At 40.1% G+C, this 15,264-nt stretch overlaps 1 protein-coding gene across 1 annotated transcript; it reads right to left on the reverse strand.

Moving 5' to 3' along the window:
* Positions 1–43: 43 nt before the first annotated feature.
* Positions 44–14,997, reverse strand: hepacam2 (HEPACAM family member 2). The gene is made up of 9 exons (XM_075449683.1): positions 14,807–14,997; positions 10,340–10,699; positions 9,964–10,251; positions 5,805–6,104; positions 4,236–4,361; positions 3,852–3,873; positions 3,720–3,754; positions 3,347–3,420; positions 44–3,243 (listed from the first exon to the last, which is right to left on the reverse strand). The coding sequence occupies exons 1-9, from the start codon at positions 14,862–14,864 to the stop codon at positions 3,133–3,135; spliced, it is 1,374 nt and encodes a 457-aa protein (XP_075305798.1). The 5' UTR covers positions 14,865–14,997; the 3' UTR covers positions 44–3,132.
* Between the last annotated feature and the right edge of the window lie 267 nt (positions 14,998–15,264).

Below are 15,264 nucleotides of genomic sequence, written 5' to 3' on the forward strand. Positions count from 1 at the left end.
CTGGTTGTAATAGGCAATAAACACATATTCGAATGACACGGAATAGTAAACAGTTCAGTTTTAATAAAGTACAAAACAAAGACAGATATGAAAACTGTACAATAATGGATTAATTGTTGTTAAGAATTTCCCTCATTGAAGCATTTCATTACAGTAAGTGTGAGCAGGAAAAAGATGCTACATTTGCGGAAACGGGGTCAAACACAGACGCCCTAGTAGGCAGTTAGGAAAACTAAATTCTGGCGATCCATTTTCTTCCTGTTCAAGTGGAAACATTTTTCCTCTATTATAATATTTGGCTTCGTGGCCTAAACTTGACCGAATTGCAAACAAAAGTTTGCAATGAAAAACACATTAAAATATTAAATCCTGTCAGTGACTTTTGGTCTCAAATGATAGTCCCAGTCTCTTTGGCGAGAGTCCTGTATTTGACCCTTTCATTCACCGCAACATCCTCATTGCATGGACTTCCTATCTTATACTATATCTCTCGACTTTATGACAGAAAGGCATGAAAGCAAACTTTTTCCAATACCAGGAAGCAGCCCAGCTGCTAAAATAAAGTGTTAGCATTTTATGTTTCTGCAATTCATCCAATTTCTATGCAGACATAGTTGTTGGTTGTTAAGGTACATGCTCATGTATGTAATCAGGTATTATTGCAGCCAGAGCGTCATAGTACCAAAGCCAAGGGAACCTCGGCACGACTCAGAGGTCCAAACATGTTGGGATTATAAAACTGCATTGCTTCCAGAATCTATGGTAACTTAGTTGCTGGTAGGCATGTACATCAGTCCTTTGTGACTGAAATTCGGAGTAGAAAAACACACTTTTAAGATTCCATGATTTTATGATCTTGAAGCCTTTCCCTTCAGTGCATTTCATAACTTATGAGTCAATTGAAAGGGCTGAAGTCCATACTAAAGGGAGTCATTCTCTCAGACAGAAGGCGCTGCTCTTCAACAGTTTTTAACACCTAGTTTGCAGTACTTGTGTCACAATGAAAAACAATTGTATTATGCCTGCCAAGTGGCTAGTTTGCCACGCTTCAAAGATGGAGCATTTACAATGGAGCATTTCAGACAGAAGAGACTGTAATGACCAAACACAAGTCACCTAAGTGACACAGAAGTGAGAACATGTTTTAGTAGAGAACTGGTTCTATATTTTACATCGAAATCGAATGCCATTAATCTCATCAACTCCTTTATCGATGCCGGCAGGTGCAGTGACAGTGCATGCTGTGGGTAAATCAACAATGTCACGTGTGTCAATATGTGCTGCAGTAACAATAAAGTTATGGCAGAAAGGAAGAAGGAGCCAAAAACATGGCAACATTTCAGAAAGGAAGGTGGGAGCAGCGCTAGTTGTCTGCAAAGTTACTATTTTACCAGCAAAACACAGAAATCTTTCTAAATAACACGTAATTCAGTACTAAAATTGTTGTGTATTTGTGCAACACAAGTGCTACTGCTAATGTTTACCAACCAAGCAGATCATCCGTTCCTATATTCTGCATTATAATAATCATATCAGCACCATAAGCTGGCACATTTTTCTTTAACAGAGAAAGCCTAAATGTGGCCCAAAAGACTGTTGCTACCGCTAACGTTAGCTCTCAAGCTTCAGACAGCACAGCTAAACCTCTTCACACTTCCTGCACAGACGGGAAAGTGATGAGTGAGGAAAGGGTGAATGAAAGTCACCTTGTCTTCACAGAATTTGTTGCACCAGTGCTCACAGTAGAGGACCCATATTTACAGTAGGGTACATAGTCTTCTGTAATCAACTAAATACGTTAAAAGAAAACGAACTGTGCAAATGGGCTTGTTTCCTTGCATCAAGAATCAGTTAGAGAATTAAATACGAGTCAGATAAGCCGCATAGATAATGGTATTTGTATTAATAAAACCATATAATTTTCCCTCCATAAGTGACATATTGAGTAAGGTCTGGGTAACACTGAAAGCTTAGTTGAAGCTGTAACTTCTCTGCAAGGTTGCAGGTGCAACGACCTCTTTAAATATGAACTTTTAAGTCGATTGAAAAACTGAAATCCCCCTCGTCTTTATCAACTTATTAAAATGCTGGCATTAGTCACAAGTTACAAGTTACACTGACAAGGCATCTTGTGTATTTTTGTTATTGTTAAAATGGATGATAAGAGATGGGGTGGAGGGTTAGTCATCCAAGTGGCCCGGACTGGGTAATGTTAAGGACTAGAAAAGCTATGGGGGAAAAAAACAACATTTTTCCCAATAAAAAAAATGTTGATCTATTCTTGTTGGGGCCCCAAATAAATTCAAGAGCCTGTAAAAGGGAGGTCTCCGATGAAATCCAGACAGAAAATGTCCCTTTTTCCATCTGCTTCAGTAAAATCTTTTCCACTATTTCTCCAGCCGTAAACACGGGAAATACAGGAGTTTGGATCAACTTCGAAAAACAGATCACCAGATTTATTTTCTCTTTTTCCCATCACGGGAATCATTGTGAGTTTCTGTAGGAATAAATGAATTTGAGAAAAATGTAGTAACAGAATAATATATAAAGACTTTTCAGGATAATCCATGTACAATATTTACATTCTACCAGAATTAATTTCATACAAGAAAACACATTCATTTTAACACTTCTCAAAAAACATACTCTATTAGCAGGAAAGGTTAGATTAAGAATATATTAAACTCATATAATAAATTGACTATATTTTAGAAGTAATCGGTGTGTGTGATTTTGGGAAGTTTTGCTTTATAAGATCTTCAAAATGTCATTAAACTGGCAACTAACTTGCTTTGATTTAATAAGATTTCACTACTGTACGTAAATGATAAATTGTTTCAACTTCATTTACACTTTCACATTTAAAAAGAAACCAAGCAATGCGTATGTTTTTACCTCACAATTATATCAGTAAAAGACATTTAATGCATGTCCCAGACTCAATAAAACAATAAAACAGTGCACGATCAGATTGTGTACTCCAATGAGTCTCCCTCTTCCCTTGTGCAAAAACATTTGGGCCACCAAGCCCAGAGCTTCGGCCTTCGACAGCAGAGACTTGAGAGAATAAAGCTACACAGAAGTTTTCAAGTGAAACGACCTTAAGTTGTATCTCAACTTTCCAGCCGGGGGTTACTTGAGCAAACTGTGACTGGGGGTTTCAGGAACATGTCTGATCACATCGTAGATGGTGGTGTGCATATCCTGGATAGACTCGAGGCGAGAGAGGGACCTGCTTGACACCTGGGAAAGCGTGATGTGTTGGAAAATTAAAACCATAATTATGGGCGAGCTTGTTGCTTATCGTACAAATATACTTAATGTCAGTGTACAACATGTTAAATACCTGTGTAGATTCCATTTTCCCCGGTATGGAGACAAACTCATAGATGCCGAAATCCTCTGTTGCATCCTCATGGCCTGTTAATGTATATTTCTTATGTCACTCTAACATATGTTTTTCGACTGAAATCAATTATCCTGCCCATGTTTAGGTTCCTACTATGTCAAACCTGTTTTTCAGTAATGACTTGAAGTAAAGCTAGACCTCCAGGCTTTCTACAATACATTATTCTTACAATAATGTCTTACAAATTATAATGTCAAGCGTGTTTCTATGTAGATAAGAGATCATAATCTGTTATGCGGGTGACCTTAATGAATACATTGTTTGACCATGCTGGAAGGTAAAAAAAATCTATAGAAAAACAGCAGTTTACCTGAACGATGAGGCCTTTTCTGCTCTGCAAATGGTCTGCCAAAACAATCAAATGAAGCAGTTAATTAAAACATATTTGCTTCAAAGGCATGGTGATAAATGTCGGTGTTGATTCAATGCTAAAGTCACTTACCTGTTATAAATGCTCATGAGCACTGTTGATATCAGAGTGATAGAAAGAAATAATCATTAATACATGCATAAACATTACCTTGCCTTATTCAAATAGAGACGTTAATGTGCCCTGTTTACTTTCTGTTTGACTACATTTGCAAGTTATTTACATTTCATAGTATCTTCAACATGTAAGAACTTAGCTCACAAAACCAACATGCCAGGAAAAGATTGGAATCTTAGAGCGATAATATTCACATCTCAGCTCAGATTTCCACATTTTAGGTTTTGCACATGTCAAATAGAATGCAGGACTTACTCGTAAGCCTGAATTCATGAGTATTATAAAAAACAATCTTGAGAAAAATTCTTATATTGAAGCAAAAGCAAGATAGTGTCTCACCTCTCTTGGGATGGCACGTTTTCCTGAGGAAGAACAGCAGCATGCAGCCGAAAATAAAAAAAGAGCTGACAGCAATGGCTGCCAGCTGAGACAAAGATCCACCGTCCTGGGTGTGCTTCTCTTTGCCTGTTAATAAACAACAATGATATGAATTATGCGAGCACAAAGGTTTTCAGAAAGCTAACAGCATGACTCTATGGATGTCAGGGTTTACTAGATTTCCATGAACTGTTGACATTCACGGTCCTCAGGGGGTGAATCTTAATGGCAACTTTAAGATATGATGACGTTAGCATTTATCTTATAGTTCCCATGCATGGCATTAATTCAAATCTTGAAATATGTTTAAGTTGTCTTTTGAATGTTTCTTTGACCTAAGGTATAATCAGATAGCCTCCTCAGCCACACAACAAACTGCATCTGGCAGGTTTCTAAGTTTGGAGAAGCATGCGGGAGGCTAAGCAGCAAAACATACTGGTCAGTTCAAAAAGGCCAATATGAGTATTCTTTAGGAATATGTTAATTGTTAGTTGTGCTTGCCATATGATGACCCTTTCTAACAGGAATCGAAAGATGATGTATCCTCATATACTCTACTGAAGTTATTTCACTTTTAACTCACAACACAGAAATTGCTGTTCTACTGTTGTATCTGTTGTTTGGTTTGTACCATGTGACTTAATTGATTTAGAAGTATTTAAAGAGCTACTAAGAGGACGGAAGATTTTGAAGAGACAGTAAAGATGACAGTAATAAAAGTCCAAATGAATGAAAAGCGTGGGAAAACACAAACACAAACTATCTTTTGACATTCTTCAGTTAGGAAAATAGTGAAAAAGTGAAGATCTGTTCAATGCAAAAGTGACACGTTCTAACTTCACTGTGTATAGCACTGGCTCAAACTGCTCGGAAATCTGACTAGCTTGTAACTCAGCTCACCTGTCTGAATTCTTCCCTGATTCTCCAAACATGGCTAAAATATTTTCTGAAGATGTAGTCATTAGAAGATCCTCTTGTTACAGTTTTGCGAGATATTTTGATGTCAATAGAAATAAAGTTCTGACACAACTTCCGCTCACTCATCAAACTTAATAGCCAGTTTCAGCAGTGAACATCAATGCGCCTTACTCAGTGTCACCAAGACAACATATCAATGTCACATTAAGCACACAGAAACTCCAAATGCTCTAAAACTTAGTCAACAAATACAACAGCTGTCATGCACTGTTTACTTTCCCAGTCATTGAACTCTAACACAGACTGCAGGCGCTGGAACCTAGCAACAGAGATAAAACCTTAGATTCAGATTAGCCATGCATATTTCATGTTATACCCATAAACTGCTTCGCTACTCAGCTGTTGTGCAGAACAATGCTTCTGCTACAGCATTTTATCAGACCACCTGTTCCCAAAGCTAGCCACTGAGTATTGGCAAGTGTCATCTTTTAAAGCTTATCAGAGTCTTCTGCTTTTGGCATGACGCAGTGTTTACAGAGTGTTTATCTAAGAGGATTCCCAAAAAGGTACCCACGCTCTGCTCTCTCTTGCCGTGTTCCACCCACTACCCACCTGTTCCTAAGCTGGCCACCACCAGAGTGAACTGGGCCTCGTCCTGTTTCTGTGTCACATTGTTGAAGGCACGACACAGGTACTCTTCGGCCTGGGCGAGTCTGTAGGAGCGCACCTCCAGCCGTGGGCCCTCAGTGATTATTTGAGTTGCATTGCGGTTCTTGGAGATCCAGACGTAACTGTTTGGTGGGTTGGAGTCGGCTTGGCAGTCAAAAAAGACCAGCTCTCCAGGGTTGATGGTGAACACCTCCCCTGTCCGAAGGCCCTGCCCAGAGTTCACCTCCAAGTTGTAGGGGCCATCTGTAGGGGGGTTCGGGGAAAATGACAGTTTGCTCTGTTAAATTCAATGTATATTTCCAAACCATATATAAACAGTAACATTACAGCAAAGAAAATATCTTCCTCAGTTTTGTTTGAATGTTTATGCTGAATTTGTATTCATCCTTAACTACAATGTCACAGGTTTGGCTTTCAGGATATAACCAGATAGGTGAGCTGAGTCGTCCATAAATAGGTGTATTTAACCTGTTCAGCCCCAGGAGTCTTTCTGGGGTTCCAGCTCGAAAATGACATTCCCAAAATGAATTGGGTATTTCTCTGCGATTACAAACTCTGTGTAAAGCATCTTGGTGTCAAAAATAAGCTAACACTTGCGAGACTTCATCAGAACCGGACCAAACCGGATGTTGCATCACAGACACTTACATGACATTTATATGTTGATTGGACAGGACAGCAGGACTCCCAAAATGCATTGTGTTAAAGCTTGGCATGCCTGCGGTTTGGAGAATCAAGCTACGATCAGCCATGGGATCATGCCTTTTTATTGAGGTGAAGCTTGAAAAGTTGACTTTTGCCAACATTCCATGGCAAGCAACATTAGCTAAGCAGAGCAGCAGGTCGTCAGTTGAGTTTGTCATCCAACTCGGACTGAATAAAGAACAAGACCAATGAAATCTAAAATGCATATGTGTGAATCCTGTTGATTGGGTAGGGGATATGTACTCAGGCAAGTTTGGCCCACCGCAGAAATATACATTGTTCTACAATGGTTTCCACATTGAGAGCAGGAGATCCGCTATGTACAGAAAGCAGTTTGACAAGCATGTGTACAACAAATCAAGTCAGTGTATAATCCTGCCTGTTACAACAAATGAATGGGTATGGGGTCATCCACAGAGAGCCTTGCATACAATTTCTTATGATGGCTCTGAAGTCAGATGGAATATTCCAAGTTGTGTGCAAGGAAATACAACAACTTTGTAAAGGTGCAGTTGTGTAAGACATTATTACCCTCATTTATTTGTTATCTGCTGTCCAGTCTTGTGCATATGACAAATATTGCATATACCTTGGTCCTCTCTTTCACTGTTTAGGGTATGTCCACATAGAGCTCTGAGTAGCATTGATGAAAAAGGGGCATATGTCTTGATTGAATACTGTCACTCTTACAAACTGATGAAGCCAGCAATGCTGTCTCCAATTTCTGAAGATACCTTTAGTTGCACAGTGTGTTTAACAGCAAAGTTGGAATAGGGCACGCCTGAGTATGTGCTGGAAAACTTTCACGTAACAGAAAGCAAATTACTTGTCATTAGGATTTAATGAAAATTAGTTATTTGTCCAACAGTATAACATGAATCAAACTCCTCCAAATACTACAATTGTGACATTGTAATACAATGCTAACATTACTAGGATTATACTGTTCTGTCAAAAACTTTGAAGAACTTTAAAGTTTTAGAATCCGTATCAGGGCAGCCGTCAAAGACGAAAGACGATACCGACACAAGATGTCAAATTCTCTCCCCCTTTTTACTTAGAGCTAAAGTAAATAGCTAGAAATATTGCATTAAAACAACATACATTTCCACTTATCAAACACACGCTGCCAATGCCAGCATAAATTATGACTTTATCGAGTTATTTACATCAGATACTTAACCCTTTAATGTCCTCACTGAGAAAAAAGAAATGTATAAATTTTCGTGGTATAGTTTATTTTCCTTAGAGCAAGAATAATTACAATCTTTGATTTTAACAAATGTTCGAGACATCACTTTATGGTGAAAACATCCAAATTTGGCAAAATGATACCATAATATGCAAACGCTTTTAACTTTACATACCTAATTTGAGTGGTGGCAATGGCTCATGCGGGCTTATCCCCACAATTTTTATGAGAACTATGTAGTGGCTGAAAAATGAGCTCTACCAGACACAAGAGCAGGGCATTAAAGGATTAAGAATTTGGTTGGGAACCTGAAGTCAGAAATATCTAATGAAATGTATTACAGAGGACATCGATTCAGAATCATGGGTTTTGTGGAAATGGAAAGATTCAAATGAATTCACAGATCAGGCTCTTTGTTCAACCTCAAACTGAAAGTTTTATCAGTGCATCTACACTTTTTAAGGTAGAAGAGAGCCCTGTGAGATAAACCTGCTCCCATGCAAATACCTTCCCCTAAGAGCCATATGTTTTCAGCTGTCGGCGAGTAGGCTGATCTCCCAGAAATTTACATATGACCAATACTTCCAGGGCAACGTGCAAAAGCAAAAACTCAAAAGTAGACATACTCTACAGCAGGGGTGGCCAACCGGTCAGAGACTAAGAGCGGCATTTTTTACTGTGTGACCACAAATAGCCACATTATTTAGAAAAATGACCGAATTCTCTCCGTTACATCCGTCTGTTCTTGACTCTTAACTCTCGTCTCGGTCACGTGATGCATCAACGCTGATATTAAACCCACGAACCGAGCAAAATTAGTCAAAAACAGGCGTGTTTGGAAAGCTTCTTCCCAGTGAGGAGACAGAAGAAGAGGCTGTGACCACCAAGAAAAAGAAAGCTGCATTTTGAAGGCATGTTTAAGCGTTACCATAGCGACCAGAGAGCGTTAGGAGGCAGAGAGTCGTTATGTTAGGAGGACGCTGCTAATAAAGTTACATACAAGTACACAGTGGATTCAAGTTTATTATTATATTTACTAAATACCACAATGTCTGTGTCGGTCGTATCGTTTTATTTATCCACCACACCGTGAAAATATTGTCTGACATTAAACCGGTCCATGAGGCAAAAAAGGTTGGAGACCGCTGCCGTATTGAACTCAAACGAAGCGAATACGCACATTAAAAAACCCCCACAAATGTTGATATGAACGTAAGAGCCACATGAAACCAGACAAAGAGCCGCATGCGGCTCAGGAGCCGCGGATTGGCCACCCCTGCTCTACAGCTTGTTATTGGAACAGGAACTCTAAACTAGTTCAAAGTGGCACCGTGTGAAGTATTTATGAGTGGTCATTGTCTTATCTGCAGAAGATAGCAGTAAGAGTGCTCTCAGCTTGGAAAATCAGCATCAGGATACGTTTCCCAGCCAATAAGTGTGCAATGACACATAGCACAAGATCCTAACTGATGCAAAAATGATGCCATGTAAAATCTTTTACTCAAACAGCAATGACACCGTTTAATGTCTTTTTGATGCCAAAAATGTTGCTGTTAGCTTTGCTTCCCCATCAGAATTCCTCCCAGATTCCCCAAACGGAGAAGGCCCTGACTTCTCCACCAAAAGTGCCTTGACCTTTCCTCAGTACTTCACACGATCCCACTTAGAAAAATAAATATATCTTTAAATGAATATTGTTAGCTTGTTAACTAACTTGTTTTCCTCTAACTGACAGTGTTGCCTCTGAAAACCACAGCAAATTTCAAAATTGGCATTGTATTTATCACACTCATATCAGAGACATCAGAGATTCCAATAGAACTGAAACTTCCTGTTGATTCCGATACATAGACAGCGCTACATCAAAACCAAACGTTAAGTGTTGAAGTCAACTTGCTGTTTCTAAGATAGGGGTTGAATTTGGCTCATCTTTCCCAGTGTCATGGTCACAAAAAAACCTGCCGTTTAAGTAATCTCACCCACTGCAATATTTTCCGCTGGTATTCATTGCAGGTACTTTTCCATGAAAATGTACAAAGATCTGCAGCATTTTTTCATATATATCAGATTCTCTTTTGAGAATCTGTCTGTTACAAATCATTTTTTCACCACAACATCTTCTATGAAGGGTAGAAAAACTCCAGCTGGGATGGGTTTTTGTTAAGAAGGTAAAGGGGAGGAGAGGAAATAGACACATCTACTCACAGTACACATTGAGTTCCACCGATCTGCTGTCCCGGCTCTGGCTTACTGGATTGCTGACCGCACAGCGATACGTTCCCTTGTCCTCTTTTCTCACAGGGCTGATAAGCAGCGTGGAGTTGTCGTGAGTGAAGTGGTATCTCTCACTGGGAGCCAGTGGGACATTATCCCTAAGCCACTGAAACGCAACTCTTGTCCCTCTCTTAACAGAACAAGTCCAAGTTACATTTGCTTTGTCTTCTATGACTGCATAAGATGGGCTCTTCGCAATGACTGGAGAGGAGACAGGGACTAGAACAAAGAAAAGAAAAAGAGGGGTTGGAAAATTTTCGGCAGTATCCAATCATAAATAATCAGATCAGGCAAACATGTAACTCACCGTCTACTGTTACATGAACAGTTCTCTCTTCCTTGATAACCAGTCCTGTTTTGTTATGAAACTTTATGTTGAGGCTCAGGTGGTAATCCCCTTCATCGTCTTGGTTTAGTTTTTGGATCAGCAAAGACACGTTGGGTTTTCTGAAGACAAGGTTGTCGCTGTACACCATGTTAGGGATTGAAACGTCTTTGGTAAATGTGACCAATGTGGTCCTGGTGCCACTCAGCTTGGTGTGAGACCAAGTTCCCTGGATCTCAACTTCATCCAATGGAAAGTGGGTCTCAACAGACAGAAGCAGGGACTTCCCTTCGATGCCATGATGAACCAGTGAAGGGATATTGATTAATTTGGAGCTGACCTCTGAGTTAGTGGAGATAATAGAAAAAGATTAAGTGAGAAGGAGGAAAACAGATTACATAAGGTAAGTCATTAGATCTCAGTTCAAAAATACTAAGTACCAATTTTGCCAAATGTCGACATATTCTCTTCTTTAAACGTGTGTTTCATGTGTCTCTTGAGGAATGCATTATAAAAGAACGTAAAGTGGATGTTTCGGAACAACTTTGTTTGATAGAAACTAAGGAAAAAAGAAATTAAAAGAAAAGAAAATGCAATTCCAGCCTGCTCTCTTGTAGTTCCTGACATCAATGAACAAATTGGGCTGAACAGCAAGGTTATGACATTTAAACCTGCAATAAATTACTTTTGGAAACTCTAAGGCCAAACAACAAGCTGCACAATAATCTCGTCATAAAATCCACCGGCTATGAGACAACCTTGGTACTGACTTGGACCTCTTCGTTCTCTGTTTTTCCCCCCAATGCTTTTGGGGAAATATCTGGATTCTTTAGACTTTCCTTCAAAAAGTGTCAGCATAGGTTGGTTTGTGACTTTTTTTTATTATTATCATTATTTCTATCCGTGCTTGCATGTCCATGTGAACCTTGCTGACATGAAGAAAAAAAAAGAGTTTTAAAGCACGTGGGGTGAGATGGTAAGCTTATGAAGCAGCTACATTTGCTTGGTCTGGTTCCAATCTGTCCATTATTGACCGAAACACCAAAGTATGGATCAATATTGGTAATGTCATGGTATCAGGGTCTGTGGGTATGATAAAGGTTTTATGTAGTTCCATAGTCATTTCCATATTATATGGGTTCTGTGTTTGGTGCTGATCAATCTTTATGGTAAGTTGCTTATTTTATTCTTCTGGTTCTTCATCATATTCCAGAATCTGTTCATTGTGTTTCAGCTAATCTTGCTTTCTATTCTCCCCATACGCCTGGCCCTAATTTCTTATTGCCATACCTGCTGTGTTTGATTAAGTTTTTTACCTCATATACACCAGGCTATCCTTTGTGTCCGAGACAGCTTCTGATGTAATAGCTTTTTGCCATGTTTTCTCCCCTCATGCCATAGTAGCTCTGTCCTTACCTCGTTCCAGTTCGACTTTTCGGAGTTTGTGATTTAATGCATCACCTTTTTTCTTCCTTCTTGATTTGTTTGTTTTGTTTCTATTCCTGCCAGCAACCAGAGCCTCCTCTGTGTTTGAGCCCTCCATCATTACAGCGCACCTGTATGACACGCGCTTTTAAAACTGTCCGTCTTCTCTCGTTTCAATCCAAGTTTCATTCACTTCCTGTTTTATTTTGCTGTTGATTTTGTCCCTGCTCGTTTCTGCTCTTTTTGCTTCCTGTATTTGCTTCACACCTGCTTTGTGTTTAGTTAATTACTTCACTGTTGCTTTTCTGCCACCCACACTGCCACTGGTTGTAATCAGTATTTACTCACTATGTGTACATACACCCCTGCCTCTGTTGTTTGCTGCCAGGCTATCTCTGTTCCTGGTCACAAGGAGCACATCGTGTAGGATTTCTTGTAAGTGTATGACCTCAACTCGCTTATATATATGCCTAAGCTTTTTTGCCCTGTCCTAGTCATTGATGTTTGCTTCTAAATTTTGCCTTTGCGCCAGTGAATTTTGTCTTGTTGACAGTCTTTCTGGTTTTGATCACTGCTTCATTTAATAAACCTTACCTGTTGGATTTTTTTTTTCTTGGCTGTGCCCTGGGTTTGACCCTCCACCTTGTCAACCCATCACAGGTAACTACAAACAGGTTATGTGTGTGACAACAGTCTATTGCAACTGTGGCTACTGCTGTCTCACAATCTGTAAATGTAACTTTTTCACACTCCAAAACTGATAACATAATTCCTGTATGAAAAATTACATTGTGAGTTTTGGGGGGGAAAAAAACAGTTTCAGCCATTGTGTCACCGACCAGACCAACTGGAAGGGATAAAATTAAACCGAAACGGACCGTTTTTTTTTGTTTTGTTTTGTTTTGTTTTCTGGATCCTGCTTTTCACCATGTCCATGTCCTGAAACTGTAGGGAGTTAATATTGACACAGCTCACCACAGGGCATCACTGCTGCCAACTAAGGATGGGGCCTGTCTGATCTTGACTTTCCACGAAACAAGCATTCGGCCTTGCTGAAATTACTACAATTGTTGATCCATTGTGCCTCTCTGTCAGTTTAACCTGCGACTGGTTGCTAGGACGGTTTGTTCACTGGTCAGTGACCCAAAGCAGACAACTTGGAAACAACACAAATAGAATTCAAAGTCACGGTTCTTTAGCATATATCAATTAGAATTTTTCAATCTTCTATGTAGCATCGTCCAATCCGTCATGTAAATATGTATTCCACAGTCAATTTCAGCTTCCCTCTGTGCCACCAATGATATTAATGTTACGACTGAAATTTGAAAAGTGTGATAAAATGGTTGTGCTTGCGTGGATGCCAGGTTGAGTTAAACAACCGCATGTGAGTAAGCAATTATGCTGTGAAACTCACCCAAAATCTCACTCTTTTTGTTCATCGTATTTTCATAGTATTCTAAAGTTCCTCTTTCTCGTGCGAGTCTCACTTCTGTTTGTGTATCTTCGTCCTCAGCCGTTTCAGCATTACGACATTGCGTAACGACAGGAAGATGTACCTGAACACATTTTCCTTGTTTTCTCTTTGACATTTCCAATTAACCTCTGATTTGCATAAAGACTTAAAAACAAAAAGAAAGGTAAGATTAGATTTTCTTTTTTTTTCATAGTTCTCTGATCTGTCTTTTCCATCCTCTTCTCTGCCTTTCTCTCGGGTTGATCCCTATTTCCACCACCTGACCTCCATGTGCATGTGTCAGCCCGGTTTCTGTTAACTGCTGCCCAAGTTGCTCATCACAATACATCCTCTGTGTGTCTGGTGTTATGTCCTAAATAATACATGCCGTGCAAACACACCACTGCGACACGTTCCACTCTCAAGCCCGCAGGCCAGTTTCTGTGCGTGCTTGTGTGTGTGTGTGTGTGTGTGTGTGTTGTAGTTAGCAGGAGTGTGCCTGTGTTTACGCCAGCTGAGAGCTAGCGAAAAGGCAGAATGAGGAGAAGTGTGCCCAGCCCGCTCCTTCACTGTTGTCCCCAAACACCATGGATAATGTTGTGGTGATAGAGAGGAGATTACACTGACAATGGGCTTTGAGGTGAGAGGATATCTTCGTTTAGCAAACCCACCCACACGCACTGAAGCGGCCACATGTGGAGACCCAACAGCACCTGCTCCTTATCACCCACACACACATCCAAATTGTTTGGACACTAAATAAAGTCGGACAGCGCGTGCTCAAGCACCACTATCCTCTGTCATTATTCTGATAAGACAAACAGAGCCTCTCAAGGAGGGTTGATGATACAAACATCAAAGCAGGGGATATTCCATGTTTGAGGGACTTTTTAACAATTCACCTTGTGTGAGAGACTCTCGTCCATTTTGTTATTTCTGAGTCACAGAAGTGTAGTTTGGTCACTTCCCCTTTCCGCTGCCCGTGTCTTTTTAGCTTCATTTGCAGCCAGCAATAGCAGAAGAGCTACTTTCGTAAAGTCACGATGATATGACTGTGAAAAGGACGTGCAAAAGAAACCACTCCACAAGACGGTCTTTAAGAGTCAAATTTGGATTAAAAAGGGCTGCAAAGAGGATGAGATAACTCAGTCTAAGAAAAAAAAAAACAATGATAAATCTTTAGTTTTGCCTAAAAGTTTACAATTACGTACAAAAAAGTCTGATGGGATTCAGAACAACATGTCCTGCGACTGACTAATTGTGCCAGATGGGATCCATTTTTGTACTTTTTGTTTTTAAATTCACAAAGAGAATTGTATCACTGCTTCTCTAACCCATTAAAGACAAAAAAAAAAAAATCATAAGGTTAACATTAACAATTGGCCACTCCACAACACGCACTTGCACAAAATCCTTAACTGACCTCTTAGTTTCACCCTACCAGGCAACCAACCAACCAACCAACCAACCAAACATGGCAACCTCAGTAACTGCTATTGTTGCACAAACACAACCCTGGCAACTCAGGCACAGCATCCCAGCACAACATTTTGAAGCACAACACTCACCTGTTAAGACAAAAAGAACAGAGCAGACCCACAGCGCTGTCCTTCCGGTGGCCTCCATGGCATCTTATCCTTTAGGGATATCTGGGACCTCTGAAGGGCAGGCAGGGAGTGAGGGACGTAGGACGGAGGAGAGAAGAGGAAGAAAAAGAGGTGGATGAGGAGGAGGAGGAGGAGAGAAATGTGACTGGTTGTGGTGACAACATTTGCCAGGGAAATAAGAGGAGCTACTGTAGCTTTGCTGCATGCAGCTATAGGCCCCTCCCAAAGTGACACTCGGAGCAAGAAGAGGTCCACCTGGCACGCACACACATACATAAAAAGCCTCCCTTAGGGAGAAGATCTAACTCCGTCAAAGAGAAACTGAGACATAAAACTGTAAAATGATAGCGGAGTTTCTTTACCTCATAATGCACCAGCTGTTTGCTGTCTCCATGCCCTAGGCTGTGAGACCAAGTGTT

The sequence above is a fragment of the Odontesthes bonariensis genome, chromosome 18, assembly GCF_027942865.1.
Source record: "Odontesthes bonariensis isolate fOdoBon6 chromosome 18, fOdoBon6.hap1, whole genome shotgun sequence".
Classification (NCBI taxonomy): Eukaryota; Metazoa; Chordata; class Actinopteri; order Atheriniformes; family Atherinopsidae; genus Odontesthes; species Odontesthes bonariensis.

Excerpts from the sequence above, each read along its gene's own strand:
- hepacam2 (XM_075449683.1), bottom strand. The coding sequence starts at position 14,864 with ATGGAGGCCACCGGAAGGACAGCGCTGTGGGTCTGCTCTGTTCTTTTT. Across the intron at positions 10,700-14,806 it reads TGTTCTTTTTGTCTTAACAG|AGGTCAGCTCCAAATTAATC; the intron begins GTGAGTGTTGTG and ends CCACTAACTCAG. Across the intron at positions 4,362-5,804 it reads GGTGGCCAGCTTAGGAACAG|GCAAAGAGAAGCACACCCAG; the intron begins GTGGGTAGTGGG and ends GTTTATTAACAG.